Source organism: Salmo salar, chromosome 06, assembly GCF_965601325.2.
Source record: "Salmo salar chromosome 06, fSalSal1, whole genome shotgun sequence".
Lineage (NCBI taxonomy): Eukaryota > Metazoa > Chordata > Actinopteri > Salmoniformes > Salmonidae > Salmo > Salmo salar.
This window is the reverse complement of record NC_138296.1, coordinates 40069626-40085299: the sequence shown is the minus strand read 5'-3', so window position 1 is coordinate 40085299 and position 15674 is coordinate 40069626. Positions and strand designations below refer to the sequence as shown.

The 15674-nt window shown below is 43.7% G+C and overlaps 1 protein-coding gene across 1 annotated transcript in view; it reads right to left on the bottom strand.

The window, feature by feature from the left end:
* The window catches only part of LOC106607203 (uncharacterized), an 88842-nt gene extending 73759 nt beyond the window's left edge, over positions 1–15083 (bottom strand). The window contains exon 1 of the mRNA XM_082976576.1: positions 14560–15083. Within this exon, the coding sequence (XP_082832702.1) occupies positions 14560–14644 (85 nt within the window). The 5' untranslated portion in view covers positions 14645–15083. The remainder of the gene's footprint in view (positions 1–14559) is intronic.
* Positions 15084–15674: the final 591 nt, after the last annotated feature.

Here is a 15674-nt window from a genome sequence, read left to right as displayed (position 1 = left end):
TATGTTCGGAACATCGAATCGCAATAAAATCGCCGTATCGAATCGTAATACATATAGAGTTGTGAAAATCGCAATACATTGTATCGATACCTAAGTATTGTGATAATATGGTTTTGTGAGGTCCCTGGCCATTTCCAGCCCTAACACAGACACACACACAGCTTATGGGGAGACTGCCAACGCAGAACTGAGCATTCCAGCCATTTAAAATGAGGATCCTAAATTGAAGTTGCCCCCCGTAGCTCTCTCTCTCTCTCTCCATGCTACACTTTCTACTTTTCTTCTCTCTGTTAATTAAACATGTGGTGAGAGTTTAGCCAGTGCCCACTCGCTGCTTGCAGAAAAACACCCTGTTAGATTTTATGGCATTATTTATTTGCATAGCAGAGACCTTTTATTCACAGCAGCTCAGCTCTCACCCACAGAGCACCCATAGAATGGTAACAGGCTGCACTGTAAATAGGTTAAGCTGTGAATGAAATCCAGACTGAGTCTGAAACACAATGGAAAACATCAGGTACTGATTTAAAGGTCCGTAAGACAGAGCAGCTTAAATTCTACTTTGATATGGGAGTCATAAACAATCCCTATAAATGATTTAATTACAGGAGTTGCTGCTTGCTCCTAACAAACACGACCGTCTGAGCTTACCCACACAGTGACAGCCTTACAGCCTTACTCATGCTGATGCTCATTCCCACAGTCCTCGCCTGCCCTCGCCCACACACACAGACATTTATGATGTCTTTTCAAATCCAGCCTAATTACCCTGCCGTGAACCAAGAAGTAAATGTCAGTGAATCATCAGGTCAAGCTGGTCACACACATAAGGCGCGCACACATGACGTGCACACACACACAAACACACACACACACACACAGGTCATTAAGCAACGATGTTTGGAACAGCCAGAACAGGATTTTAATCTGCAGCAGCATGGGTCTAATTACGACAGGCCTTTGGAGTGCTGTGTTACAGACAGACTCAAAACACCTGACAACTGGACTCAAAACAGCAATAACTCAATCACTCAGTCTTGTCCAAACTATCCAATCCCAAAGACTCTCTAGTCCAAATTCTTCAATCCCCTGGGCTCTCTTGTCCAAACTATCCAATCCCAAAGGCTCTCTAGTCCAAATTCTTCAATCCTCAAGGCTCTCTTGTCCAAACTGAGCATTTCCATGTAAAAGGACCCATGAGCACCAACATGAAGTTCATAGGAGCATATCAAATTGGGTGTCAAATGAAAGATAAGAATCTATATTTTGGGGAAATGAAGGCATAGATACATTTTTTTTTTAAATAATTTTCATCCTACAAATTAGGCATAAGTATAAAGACTTTGATTTCTTGTCAAACATATGGAAAAGATGTCTTCAGAAACATCTAGAAAGAAAGTATTGAAATGTATTAGAAATACATTAAAATGCAATAATGTTGACCTAAAGACCACTGCCAACTAATATCAATATTTAGTTTTTTGTATTCTCTAAGTTTAAGAAAAATTGCCTTTTGTCTTGTAATTCCATTACCAAAAACCCCCATATCTTTAAGATAGCACAGTACAGTACATTACAGTACAGTACAGTGAGTAGAGCACAGTAGAGTACAGTACAATACAATACAGTAGTACAGTACAATACAGTACAGTAAAGAAAAGTAGAGTATAGTACAGTAGAGTACATTATATTGCACTGTACACTACTGTACTGAACTATACTCTACTGTACTCTACTCTACTGCACTGTACTGAACTCTACTCTACTCTACTGTGCTCTGCTGTGCTGCGCTGTGATGTCCAGGAGAATGTAAGGAGAATGACATTCATATTCATAATTCTGCATTTCTGTGTAGTATAGATCAGAGACCCATGATGTAACTCCGTTACCGTAATCCCGTTACCGGGTTTGAATCCACTTCATGTACTGTAGTTCAATAACCAAAATAAATGTATTCAAACTCAAGGTGCCATGTCATAGCTGACATCCCATTCTTTCTGCAGACATCTTTGAATCTTCATTTGGAGCAGATATTTTTTGGAAAACGTGGTCGCATTAAAACAGATCCGTACAGTTCTTCCACTAAATGGGTCTTTTTCACTGGAAACTGTTAAATGCAGTCCTTGTGCATAGAGTTGTTTGGCATAAAAATATTACGTAAATTATAACTAATATATAACATAACACAGCATACATAACCAAACATAACATCCACATGACTAATGTACAGAGAGCCATCTATCTGACCTTTGACCTCAGACAGTAGTCCAAATGTGCAACGCCATGTGGGAAAACAATGAGAAGAGCAGGAGAAATTCCTCTTCTGAAAGAAACAATCTTCACAATGACGTGCCAGACACACACACACAAAGATACTCCACAGAACTTTGTTTCACAATGAACAATACTATAATTTATTTATTTTTCTTTAACCTTTATTTAACTAGGCAAGTCATTTAAGAACAAATTCTTATTTACAATGATGGCCTACACCGGCCAAACTATAGCCAAAGAAGACTCAGAAATATTCAAATGAATATAAAACATCCAACTATTTTGGACGGCAATCAATACAAATGCAAGAGATGGAATTCGATATCTGACAGAGACCAGATTATCTCTAGCATTCTGGGAACAAGAAGGAAAGAATTCATCAATGAGGGGATAAAAGGGATAAAACATCCCAACGACCACAAACAGACAGACGCTAATCAAACACAGCAGTGGCACAGATGGACGGCTGAGTGCTAACCTCTCACCCCCCACCCTACCCCCTCCCTGCCTCCTACCCTACTGTCCCAGAGCCCCCATTGTTCCCACAGTACAGCAGGATCAGCTGCTCCATGGGGACATTTACACAGGCCTGGGGAATGTTCCTTCTCCTCCTCTCCTCTCCCCTGGCCTGGTGTCGTAAAGCATCCCTGGGCGAGCAGAGCAGTTGGCAGGAGGCCATGTGAGGTCTGGAGCCGCCCCAACATCAACAGTGATTGACTCTTCAGGACTGGCTCTGTCTGTCATATGCCAACACATCTCTATTCAAATCTACCTGTCTGTCCTGCAGCGATGCATCCTCCACCAGCATCACCTGTCTGAATCTCATTAGACCTCCTAATAATCCTTACCTCACTTTACCTGTTGGAGTCATTACGTGTCTGTAGAGTGTGTTTGATCTCCCTAGCTTGGACTGAGTCAGTGATATATATACCACATCTACCTACATTACACTGGAGTGATGTGAATTCTACTCTATGTGTGGTTGTGGCCATACAGAAATAGAGATAAAGGAGTGCTTTGTTGGAACAAGATGTTTCCCAGTGCCACATAAGGTCAGAGTTCAGCCATACTGTACATGTTTTCCATACATATTTCTCTCACCAAATTCCAGCATTCATCTAGCGAGCATGGCACTGAGTGTACAGCACACATCCCACGTGTGACATTTGGGTCTTCTTCCTCCTGTCTGTATGTCTCCTCTTCTGGTCCTCCCTGCTGTTCCCTTCCTCTCAAAGACCATGAATCACTCGGCCAGTGTGTGTCTGAGGACAACATGTCTCCCCTACGGCAGTTAGTACTGTCCTCTCTAGTCCTCCTCTCCTCGGCCCTGGCTGACAGACAGAACAGGCCTCAGTAGGCCCCACTTAACACAGCCTCGCTCACAGAGCTCCCTCTGTCCACTGCTAATGTTACACAACTACACAACAATAGTGTGATAGCGCGATGCTACATGTACCGAACACCCTTCATATATGTCCTGCAGGCAGGAAGATTGGCCACTATCTCCATATATCTATCACACATTGGCATCATTTGTTCTCTGTCCTCGACTTCTTTTCTGAAGACATTCCCCAGCAGCTTCATAGTGGCCTACTAAAACTCCCTCTCTTTCGCTCTCTCTCTTTCTCTGCATACAACTGAGCACCACAACCTCCATCATGCATCATGCATGAACATACATGTAATCAGAGTGGTCTGTATTCAACCTCTTCTCTGAAGACAGTCCTTTCCCTCTGATATGAGTCACACACCACTTCCACTCCTGAAAAAAAGGCAACAATGCTGACATTGTTCAAACACAATCACGTCTGTGAACGAGGGATTTCTCCATCTGAGCATCAGGGCCATACCGTATAAAAGCCACTTTAACCAATTGTATTATCAGCGTTTTTCGGTGAGTTGAGTGGACTTCAAAAGGTCAAGGATTTGAGCTAATGTGTTAAAGTTTGTTTACTCAACCAATTCCGCTCGAAGTGAGCTGAATTTAAACAAGCTCGTTGAGTAAAATGACTTATTCATGTTTGCTCCAAACCACTACCATTAATATCATATATGTAGGTTGATTTTCAGAGTTGTTTGTTTCAATACCCGTTTTTGAATGTACATTGATTTGTTGATTCATCTTATGCTACACAAACATAAATAACATACATTTTCTAAAAAAAATGATCTAATCTGTTAGTAGTTGGATTTATTGCACCCGCTACTGAGATAGACATCTGTTACACCTAAATGTGTGTTGTAATGACATTCTGAGATTGCCATTAGGCCTAAACTAGTAGCCTGAATTACATCCACTGCTGTCCACGCGGGTCGCGGTATAGACCACCCATCTCCTCCACAACACAATTTGGAGCTTATACCACCGGTTTCAAGTCAATTCTCTCCTTTTTCATGTGGCTGACATGCGGTAATGTTAAATAATGCTGTAATGGTCTATATTTTGTTGGCATTTTGTGTTAATTATTGTGATAGGTTCACGTCCTACCGGTACGACGTACCCCCAATCTTTATTTATCCGGGACGCCGGACCGTACCAACTTACTTTCACCCCTGGGTGTAACTAGGCCCTCAAAGAAAGGCCTTATGATATACACTATATATGCAAAAGTATGTGGACACACCTTCAAATGAGTGGATTTGGCTATTTCAGCCACACCTGTTGCTGACAAGTGTATAAAATCGAGCACACGGCCATGCAATCTCCATAGACATTGGCAGTAGAATGGCCTTACTGAAGAGCTCAATGACTTTCAACATGGCATCATCATAGGATGCCACCTTTCCAACAAGTCAGTTCATAAATTTCTGCTAGAGTCAACTGTAAGTGTAAATTTCTGCCCCAGTCAACTGTAAGTGCTGTTATTGTGAAGTGGAAACGTCTAGGAGCAACAACGGCACAACCGTGAAGTGGTAGGTCACACAAGCTCACAGAACAGGACCGCCAAGAGCTGAAGCACGTAGCGTGTAAAAATCGTCTATCCTCCCTTGCAACACTCACTACCTCTGGAAGCAATATCAGCACAAGAACTGTTCTTTGGGAGATTTATGAAGTGTGTTTCCATGGCCGAGCAGTCGCACACAAGATCACCATGCACCTAAGATCACCATGCACAATGCCAAGCGTCGGCTGGAGTGGTGTAAAGCTCACCGCCATTGGACTCTGGAGCAGTGGAAAAGCATTCTCTTGAGTGATGAGTCACGCTTCACCATCTGGCAGTCCAACAGACAAATCTGGCGGATGCCAGGAGAACACTACCTGCCCCAATGCATAATGCCAATTGTTAAGTTTGGTGGAGGAGGAATAATGGTCTGGGACTGTTTTCATGGTTCGGGCTAGGCCCCTTAGTTCCAGTGAAGGGAAATCTTAACGCTACAATGACATTCTAGACGATTCTGTGCTTCCAACTTTGTGGCAACAGTTTGGGGAAGGCCCTTTCCTGTTTCAGCATGACAATGCCCCCGTGCACAAAGCAAGGTACATAGAGAAAAGTTTTTTCTAGATCGGTGTGGAAGAACATGACTGGCCTGCACAGAGCCCTGACCTAACCCCCATCGAACACCTTCGGGATGAACTGGAATTCCGACTGCGAGCCAGGCCTAATCGCTCAACATCAGTACCTGACCGCACTAATGCTCTTGGAAGCAAGTCCCCGCAGCAATGTTCAAACAACTAGTGGAAAGCAGCTTCCCAGAAGAGTGGAGGCTGTTCCATCAGCAAAGGGGGGACTAACTCCATATTAATGCCCAGGATGTTGGAATGAGATGTTTGACGAGCATCTCATTCCATGTAGTGGTCATGTAGTGTATATAATCTAGAGCTTAATTTAAAAATAACAAATGCACTTAGACACTGGTGAAGGCTACAGGACTGAAAGCTATTGAATACAACAACCATGTCTCGGTCGCGAACAAATACAGTCATTGGTGGTAATTACAATTCACCGAAAGGTAAGGCACACTGGAAAATATGCAAATAAGTTGAATTGTATGTACAGTAACTTCAAATTCTAAGTTGTGTGAACCTACAATTCAACTTGAGAATGTATGTTGGTTCAGCTCATGTCGAGCAAACTCACAATCCTGTTGCAGCTGGTTGCCATACAATTGTCTGTTGAATCAACTTCAAATGCTATTGTGTTGAGCAAACTAAACATATTTTTTTTACAGTGCAGAAACAAACTTGGCTGAGAATATTTCCCAGAGCATCACACCCTGCGCTGAGGAAACCGTTCCAGTTGCACTGGGTGTACTGTGGGATATTTTGGGATATGCATTAGAGTTTGTTTGTTTTCTTTCAACAACTTTGAGAGTTTGATTGTGCCTGCCTGGAGAGCCAGATGGACAGGCCAGGGTCTAGTCCACTGATTCAATTGCACCAACAATTTGACAATAAACACATTTGAATCCAGATTTGATTTGGTGTGATGTTTTGAGATATATGCAGACCGCTCTGCCTTTATCTGCATATTACACAGATGTTACCGGACCTTTAAAGATCGGCACGTCAGCAATACGTCAGCAATACGTCAGCAATACGTCAGCAATACGCCAGCAATACGCCAGCAATACGTCAGCAATACATCAGCAATACGTCAGCAATACGCCAGCAATACGTCAGCAATACGTCAGCAATACGTCAGCAATATGAAAGTCAAGCCTGTATATGGACACAGACCTTCATAATCCTACATACTCCTCACGTTGTCACGTTGCATTAAAAGTCCTCAGTGATGTTCCTGCATAACAGTTGGTGATTGGTAATAAGTGAATACAGATTAATGGGCAGTAAAAGTGAAGAAACGAGGGTCAGGAGAAAGTGTCTAGAACAGCACAGACAGCATCGCTCAGAACCTCCAAGAGCGGCCAGAATTAAATCAAATGACCCTAAGACTGAACTCTGACCTCTATAGGTCATGGGTCACTATGGTGTGGACAGCAGAGGTGCTGAGGCGAGGAGAAGCGAGGAGAGGGGGAACAAAAGAACAGGGGCGAGCCAGAAACATCCTCCCACACCACCACACACACTCATGTCCACATTCATCAACATTAAACCACATTCTAAATATAGTTCGAATGAGCACTCATAGGTCTACTCACACTCATAGGTCTACTCACACTCATAGGTCTACTCACACTCATAGGTCTACTCACACTCATAGGTCTACTCACACTCATAGGTCTACTCACACTCATAGGCCTACTCACACTCATAGGTCTACTCACACTCATAGGTCTACTCACACTCATAGGCCTACTCACACTCATAGGTCTACTCACACTCATAGGCCTACTCACACTCATAGGCCTACTCACACTCATAGGCTTATAGCCGAACACACACACCCAGTCAAACGAAAAGACAACCAAAGAGAGCACATACACACACAGTACACACAAAAACACACTTTGTAACAATACAAAAACATAATAGCACACAACCCACGCTATAAAATCCGGTCATTAAACATTGTGGTTTGTTTTCTGTCTCTCAGTCTGTGTCGACTACTCAATCTGCTGCTCCATCCTTGTCCGTCCGTTTGTCTGTCCATCATCGGCCTGTCTGTCCGTTTGTCTGTCTATCATCGGCCTGTCTGTCCGTTTGTCTGTCTATCATCGGCCTGTCTGTCCGTTTGTCTGTCTATCATCGGCCTGTCTGTCCGTTTGTCTTTCTATCATCGGCCTGTCTGTCCGTTTGTCTGTCTATCATCGGCCTGTCTGTCCGTTTGTCTGTCTATCATCGGCCTGTCTGTGAAACCCACTCTTTACTCACTTTCAAACAGAGGAGGAGAGATAGACTAGAGGAACGGAGAATCCGATATGTCCACTATCAAGCGGGCGGGGCTTGTTAAAAGGTTTACATGAAGAGACAGAGGAATGTGTTGTGTTGGAAGAATTCTTCATGTTGATCGGGCTGTGGGACAGGGGCAAGCACTGGGTCTGCTTGGAGTTATCACTGGGGAGCTTGGGAGCCATTCAAACAGTTGGTTGTGTGGGAGACCGACGTGGAATCCTCCGCCTGCTGCTGCTATGATGCTGCTAAGCTGCTGAACCCTAGCTCTCCTCTCTCCTACATGCTCCAACACACACACACACAATACACACACTCCTCCACGCTCCAACAGCCCAGGAACACGGACAGAACATGTGTGAGCCTGACGGATCTGAGCATGTGGGTTCTTTCACTGATATGCTATCAGTCCATACTGTTCTGTACAGTACAAGCTCACTCATAATAACAGCCTCATTGAGTCCGGTTTTGTCTCTACATTGCCACCTCTTCGCATATTTGTAACAGTGATTACTCTGTGAGTAGTGAATGTGGGTAAGTAGCTAATCTCAGTGGCAAGGCTAATGGTCAGTATGTGTGTGGAGGAGTGTGTGAGTGGAGGGTGTGTGTTGTCTGGAGAGATTTGAGTTTGGTTCCACATCTCCCTTCCTCGCACGTCACCTTGACATTCTTCCAGCTCCACAGTTTGTTCCGCTGATGTTTACTCACTGCATGAGATCAGGGCCAGACTGGCCTACTGCTGCTGGCCCCATAGAGGAAACACCCACCCCGGGGCTCGCACTCTCTCTCTGTCCACTATACACACCACACACACACACACACACACACACACACGTACCACACACACACACACACACACACACACACACACACACACACGTACCACACACACACACACACACACACACACACACACACACACACACACACACACACACACCACACACACACACACACACACACACACACACACACACACACACACACACACACACACACACACGGACACACACGGACACACACACACACATGTACACACACACACACACACACACACACACACACACACACACACACACACACACACACACACACACACACACACACACACACACACACACACACACACACACACAGAGACACTTGCACGCAAGCATGCACACACACACAGAGACACTTGCACGCACGCACACACACACACACACACACACACACACACACACGGACACACACGGACACACACACACACACATGTACCACACACACACACACACACACACACACACACACACACACACACACACACACACACACACACACACACACACACACACACACACACAGAGACACTTGCACGCAAGCATGCACACACACACAGAGACACTTGCACGCACGCACACACACACACACACACACACACACACACACACACACACACACACACACACACGCACAAATACAACAAGAGCAACCAAAACATGCCACTCCCTCCCTTCACAAACATTCTACATGCATTGCACATGTGTACTTGTACAGCACAGGAGGTTGGTGGCAACTTAATTGGGGAGGATGGGCTCATGGTAATAGCTGGAGCGGAGTCGGTGGAATGGTATCAAATACATCAAATGCATGGTTTCTATGTGTTTGATGCCATTCCTTTTACTCCGTTCCAACCTTTATTATGAGCCGTCCTCCAATCAGCAGCCTCCACTGTTGTACAGGCAGTTTCTCTTTGTTCACTCCACTCAGTTGTTGATGATAACTTGATGCATTTCTTGCTATTGTAAAGCTGATTTACTGTGGTTCACGTTGCACTATACCCTGTTAAAGTTTACTACCTGGTGTCAGTGCTTACTGTAATGGACACTGACTGGACCGTTTGAAGTGGACGTTGTATCCAAGTAAAAACAGCCAGGCCATCAGTATAATTTGACTTGTATATTATTAAGATAAGACTGCAGATGGTTTTGGTCAGATAGCTAACTAACTGTCAAGATTCCCTAGGAGGTTAACATATGATGTATGGCTCTTATAAGGTTTAACCTGGAATAAAGGCCTGTATGACAGGCTGGAGGACACCACAGAGAGAGAGGACTGTTCCATATGGGTCTCTTTGTGTCGAGAGGGCCTCAATCACCATTCTTCTAAGAGAGGCATGAGCCGTCTAAAGCTCTGAAACATAGAGACCCGTAGCTGGGCTGGGGGAGGAGTGCTTCTTCTTCTTCTGTTTCTGGAAGCCAGATGTTTATTGCTTAGTATAGATTTGTGACAGAGATGTTTGATATTATTTACACATATTGGATGTCAGGGGATTCCTATTCCTAACAGTTTTGTAGAAAAAGGCTAAATGGCAGCCAAGATCCACACCAACAGACCAGGGGAGACATGTCTCTGTTTCAGGTGGAGATAATAACAAGCACGTCAACATCTTTTCATGTTTCAATTCGTTCCGTTAGGAACATGATTCCTTTGACAGCGGATGCTGATAGCACTAACAGGCATCAAACTTTCCTCTCCTCTTGTTAGTTTCTTTCTAAAACGGTCCTCCTTTTTCATCGGTTTCTATTTCCCCAGGCTCATTTGTAGCGTGATCAAAGAGGAACATGACTTGTCCTCTCCTCTGGGAGTCTGGTGCAGAATCAGCAAGGCGGCAGGATCAAATGGGATTCAGAGAGGGGACTGCACGCGTGAATTCCCCTCTGTCATACTGTCAGGACGGGGAAGGTGGGGGGGAGGCAGGGGGGGACACAGGGAGGGGACACAGGAAGGGAGGAAAATGTAGATGAGGAGGAGATGCAGCACATGAAATCAAAACAAACCTCCTCTTCCCCGTATCTTTTAACAGCAAAAGAAAAAGAAGAGAAGAGAAAGGAGAGATGGAAAAACGTGAAGGGGCCGAGGAACAGAGGAGTCACCAACTGTGGACGTATGCAAGAATGTCTCTCTTCCTGTCGTCAAACACGACTACAAAGCACAGTCTTGATGCTCTCCCAGGCACATGCAGTGCACACACAGAGCACATGTGAAAACATTCTCCCACTCATACTGGCCCAGTCCACACATTATCAAACACCATCACTTATCCTGTACTGTCATATCAGCAGAGGAACACCATACAATTCCCCACAGCTCCAAAACATTCAAGCCATCATATTATTCTCTGACTCACAATATCACCCCTCATTACAGACAACCCAACCCCACCAACACGAACAACAGGGTCTCAAATAAGTAAGCATTTGGCGGTAAAGTCTAGCCTCTATAATGGAGCACCTGAAAGGACACAGTCAAATGCTGCAGGTCTAAGACACTCAAAACACTACCAGAGGGCGAAGCTTTATTGCTGCTCATAGCAGGCCTAATAGCCCACTTGTGGCAGACGTCTGGTTGAGTTCAGACTCACAGTTCAAACTGTCATCTGAAGTTTTATTGGTAGTATTATACAGTGCTTTCGGAAAGTATTCAGATCATTTGACTTTTTCCACATTTTGTTACATTACAGCCTTATTCTAAAATGTATTAAATTGTTTTTTTCCTCATCAATCTACACACAACACCTCATAATGACAAAGCAAAAACAAGTTTTTAGAAATGTTGGCAAATGTATTAAAAATTTAAAACTGAAATATAAAATGTACATCAGTATTCAGACCCTTTACTCAGTACTTTGTTGAAGCACCTTTAGCAGCAATTACAGCCTCAAGTCTTCTTGGGTATGACGCTACAAGCTTGGCACACCTGTATTTGGGGAGTTTCTCCCATTCTTCTCAGCAGATCCTCTCAAGCTCTGTATTGCTGCACAGCTATTTTCAGGTCTCTCCAGAGATGTTTGATCAGGTTTAGATCCAGGCTTTGGCTGGGCCACTCAAGGATATTCTAAGACTTGTCCCGAAGCCACTCCTGCGTTGTCTTGGCTGTGTGCTTAGGGATGTTGTCCTGTTGAAAGCTGAACCTTCTTCCCATTCTGAGGTCCTGAGCGCTTTGGAGGTTTTCATCAAGGATCTTTCTGTTCTTTGCTCTGTTCAACTTTGCCTCGATCCTGACTAGTCTCACAGTCCCAGCCACTGAAAAACATGCCCACAGTATGATGCTGCCACCACCATGTTTCCTCCAGATGTAATGCTTGGCATTCAGGCCAAATAGTTCAATCTTGGTTTCATCAGACCAGAGAATCTTGTTTCTCATGGCCTGAGAGTCTTTAGATAACTTTTGGCAAACTCCAAGTGGGCTGTTATGTGCCTTTTACTGAGGAGTGGCCTGATTGGTGGAGTGCTGCAGAGATGGTTGTCCTTCTGGAAGGTTCTCCCATCTGTCAGAGTGACCATCGGGTTCTTGATTACCTCTCTGACCAAGGCCTTTCTCCCCCGATTGCTCAGTTTGGCCAGGCGGCCAGCTCTAGGAAGACTATTGGTTGTTCCAAACTTCTTCCATTTACAAATGAGGTAGGCCACTGTGTTCTTGGGGACCTTCAAAGCTGCATAAACGTTTTGGTACCCTTTCCCAGATCTGTGCCTCAACACAATCATGTCTTGAAGCTCTACAGACAATTCCTTTGACCTCATGGCTTGGTTTTTGCTCTGACATGCACTGTCAACTGTGGGACCTTGTATACACAGGTGTGTGCCTTTCCAAATCATGTCCAATCAATTGAATTTACCACAGGTGGACTCCAATCAAGTTGAAGAAACATCTCAAGGATGATCAATGGAAACAGGATGCACCTGAGCTCAATTTCAAGTCTCATAGCAAAGAGTCTGAATACATTTTTATTTTAGTCATTTAGCAGACGCTCTTATCCAGAGCGTCTTACAGTAGTGAATGCATACATTTCATACATTTAATTTCATGCATTTTTTTTGTTTTGTACTGGCCCCCCGTGGGAATCGAACCCACAACCCTGGTGTTGCACACACCATGCTGGCGTTGCAAACACCATGCTCTACCAACTGAGCCACAGGGAATACACATGTAAATAAGATATTTCTGTTTTTAAATAAATTAGCAAACATTTCTAAAAACCTGTTTTTGGTTTGTCATTATGGGGTATTGTGTGTAGATTGTTGAGAATATTTATTTATTTAATCCAATTTAGAATAAGGCTGTAACGTAACAAAATGTGGAAAAAGTCAAGGGGTCTGAATACTTTCCGAAGGCACTGTATAATGGCTTCATACCAGCAGTGGCAGCTGAGCATGCCCATAAGCTTGTGACCAGGCCACAAACATAGACAGGCCTCACCATATCTTTGTTTATGGAGGCATGGAGGCATGTTGTCATGGCTCCAGAACTAAAAGCAACAGAAAGCAGCTCCTTCCAATCAGGGTATGCATACACTAATTTTGCAGCTGGTCAAATCCCATAGTGTCTAATCCTATTAAAATGTGTTATTTTAATGAGCTGGATCTAGAATATCAAAGGAATAAAGTTATACATAAAGGTTAATAGGGAAACTGAAACGCTCCATCTCCATCTTACCATACCAATTACAAAAGAATAACACTGTGATAAAGAAAACAAAATGTGTTATAAATTAATACATGTTTAGCAAATGGCTCTAAAACAGTGTTTTATGATGAATAGTCATACTAAGCTTATTTTCATGAAGCCCATGTGAGCACCTTTTAAACAGCTCCATGACAAGAATTTTAATCTACTCAGGTCTGTCAGTGTTCTGCCATTCACCTCCTTCTCAAACCAACATTAAACCGTTTCACAGTAAACCGACACTGGTCACGAGCAAACTCAAACATGACATCAGAGTGTTCCAGGGGTAATCGCTTCCACCCTCACTCACAGAGAAAACTGAGCCCAACATCCAAATGGATGAAGCATACAAGAATGGACATGGGTTAGAGGACACATTAACATGCAAAAACAAAACGATGCTAAATTATTATGATTAACTTGCAATGAGAGAAATTTGAGAAACTGAGGTAACCATCCATCATACACACCGCCAATGCGCAGTGACGCACAGAATAGGCTATACATTATGAATAATTCTTGATTTATAAAACTTAGACTTCTTGATTTATACATTTTTTGTTTTACATAAAAAATGACTTTCAAATGCCAAAATACAGCTAGGGGAAGAGTTACATTTGGTATAATTTTAAGTGGTCTAACAAAGCATTAAATACTGCTTTCGAGATTAATCCCGAGCCGGAGCAACCCAGTGGACAAATTCAATCCAGCATCGCCAAATATCCAATGAGATCAGACGGAGCCTTTTATAATTACATTATTATGCGTCTCACAAATATTACCGAGTGCGAAGTTGCGACCAAATTCACACCTTATAAAGTTTTGTTTGGTTTCTGTTGAAGTGTCCAGAACTTTCTATAAAGAAATGGGGTAGCAAGATAACCGAACAGGAACTTTTGTAGCCTATTATCAACAAAGAAAATGAATAAAAGGGTCCACTACCCTTGTCAAACCATACAATGAAACGATCATTTTATTTATTAGCAGGTGCATTCCAACATATACTTTACCAGCTTGTGCCGTAGTTGCGTGGAACATTATTATTAGAAATAGCGGTATTCTCCTGCACGCCGCCGTCCTCTTTAAACGGTCCATCTTTCAGAGCAGAGACCCCCTTGCCTCCGCCACAGAACTTTATGATACAAAACTAGATGAGAAAGGAGCTCCGCATCCATGCGTAGTGGAGGGAAAGAAACCAGTGCGGCGCTCGAACAGGGCACATTCGCTCTGCAGTTTCGCTTGCTTAGTTTTTTTTGAGGATCCTCTCCTCTCTTCACTCTCTGTCCCTCATTCAATTTCTCCCCTCTCACCCTCCCTCTTTCTCGCCCCCCTCCCTCTTCCTCCTTTCCCCCCCATAGGACCGTGTCTCGCGACTCCGACGGGAAATTATGAAAAATGATGCTTTCAAAGGTCCGGGGGACGCACTTTTATGAGGCTACTGCTGGTCATTTGCTAAATCGCTCCTGTCTTACTGATGATCAGTGATCCAGTCAGACTCAGCACTTCCTTTCACCACTACTGCTCTGTGTTACTTGTCATGCTGCAAGATGTTACAAACGTTCTGTCTGTTTCTACAGGGTATTCAACCTGGGACCCGTGGCCCCCTAGGGGTCCGCAGAGTTACTGCAGCTGGTCCGCAGGAAATATACAGTAGATATATTTTCTAGAACTGGTAAAATAAACATTTATTTTATTTTTAAAACGCACCCGCAAGTACCAGTTACGGCAAGTACCACTGGCTGCTGATAAACTTTCTTGACTTGGTCATTCATTTTTTGCCAACACATGGCTAACCTTTGTTTAACCAGCTAAATAGCTGCTATCTACCTATTCATTTTAAATGTAGATTTCTCCTTGCCATTATCATTCACCTGATGATAAGACATGAAATTATTATTTTTTTCATGATAAGGGTCCTTGGGTCGCCAGTTTTCCTGGGCGGCAGTCCCTGGACAAGAAAAGTTTGAAGACCCCTGTGTAACTGGGTATCGATTTGCGATACCCTTCGCCAGATCTGTGCCTCGATACAACCGTGTCTCGGAGCTCTACGGACAATTCCTTCCACCTCATGGCTTGGTTTTTGCTCTGACATACACTGTCAACTGTGGGACCTTATATAAACAGG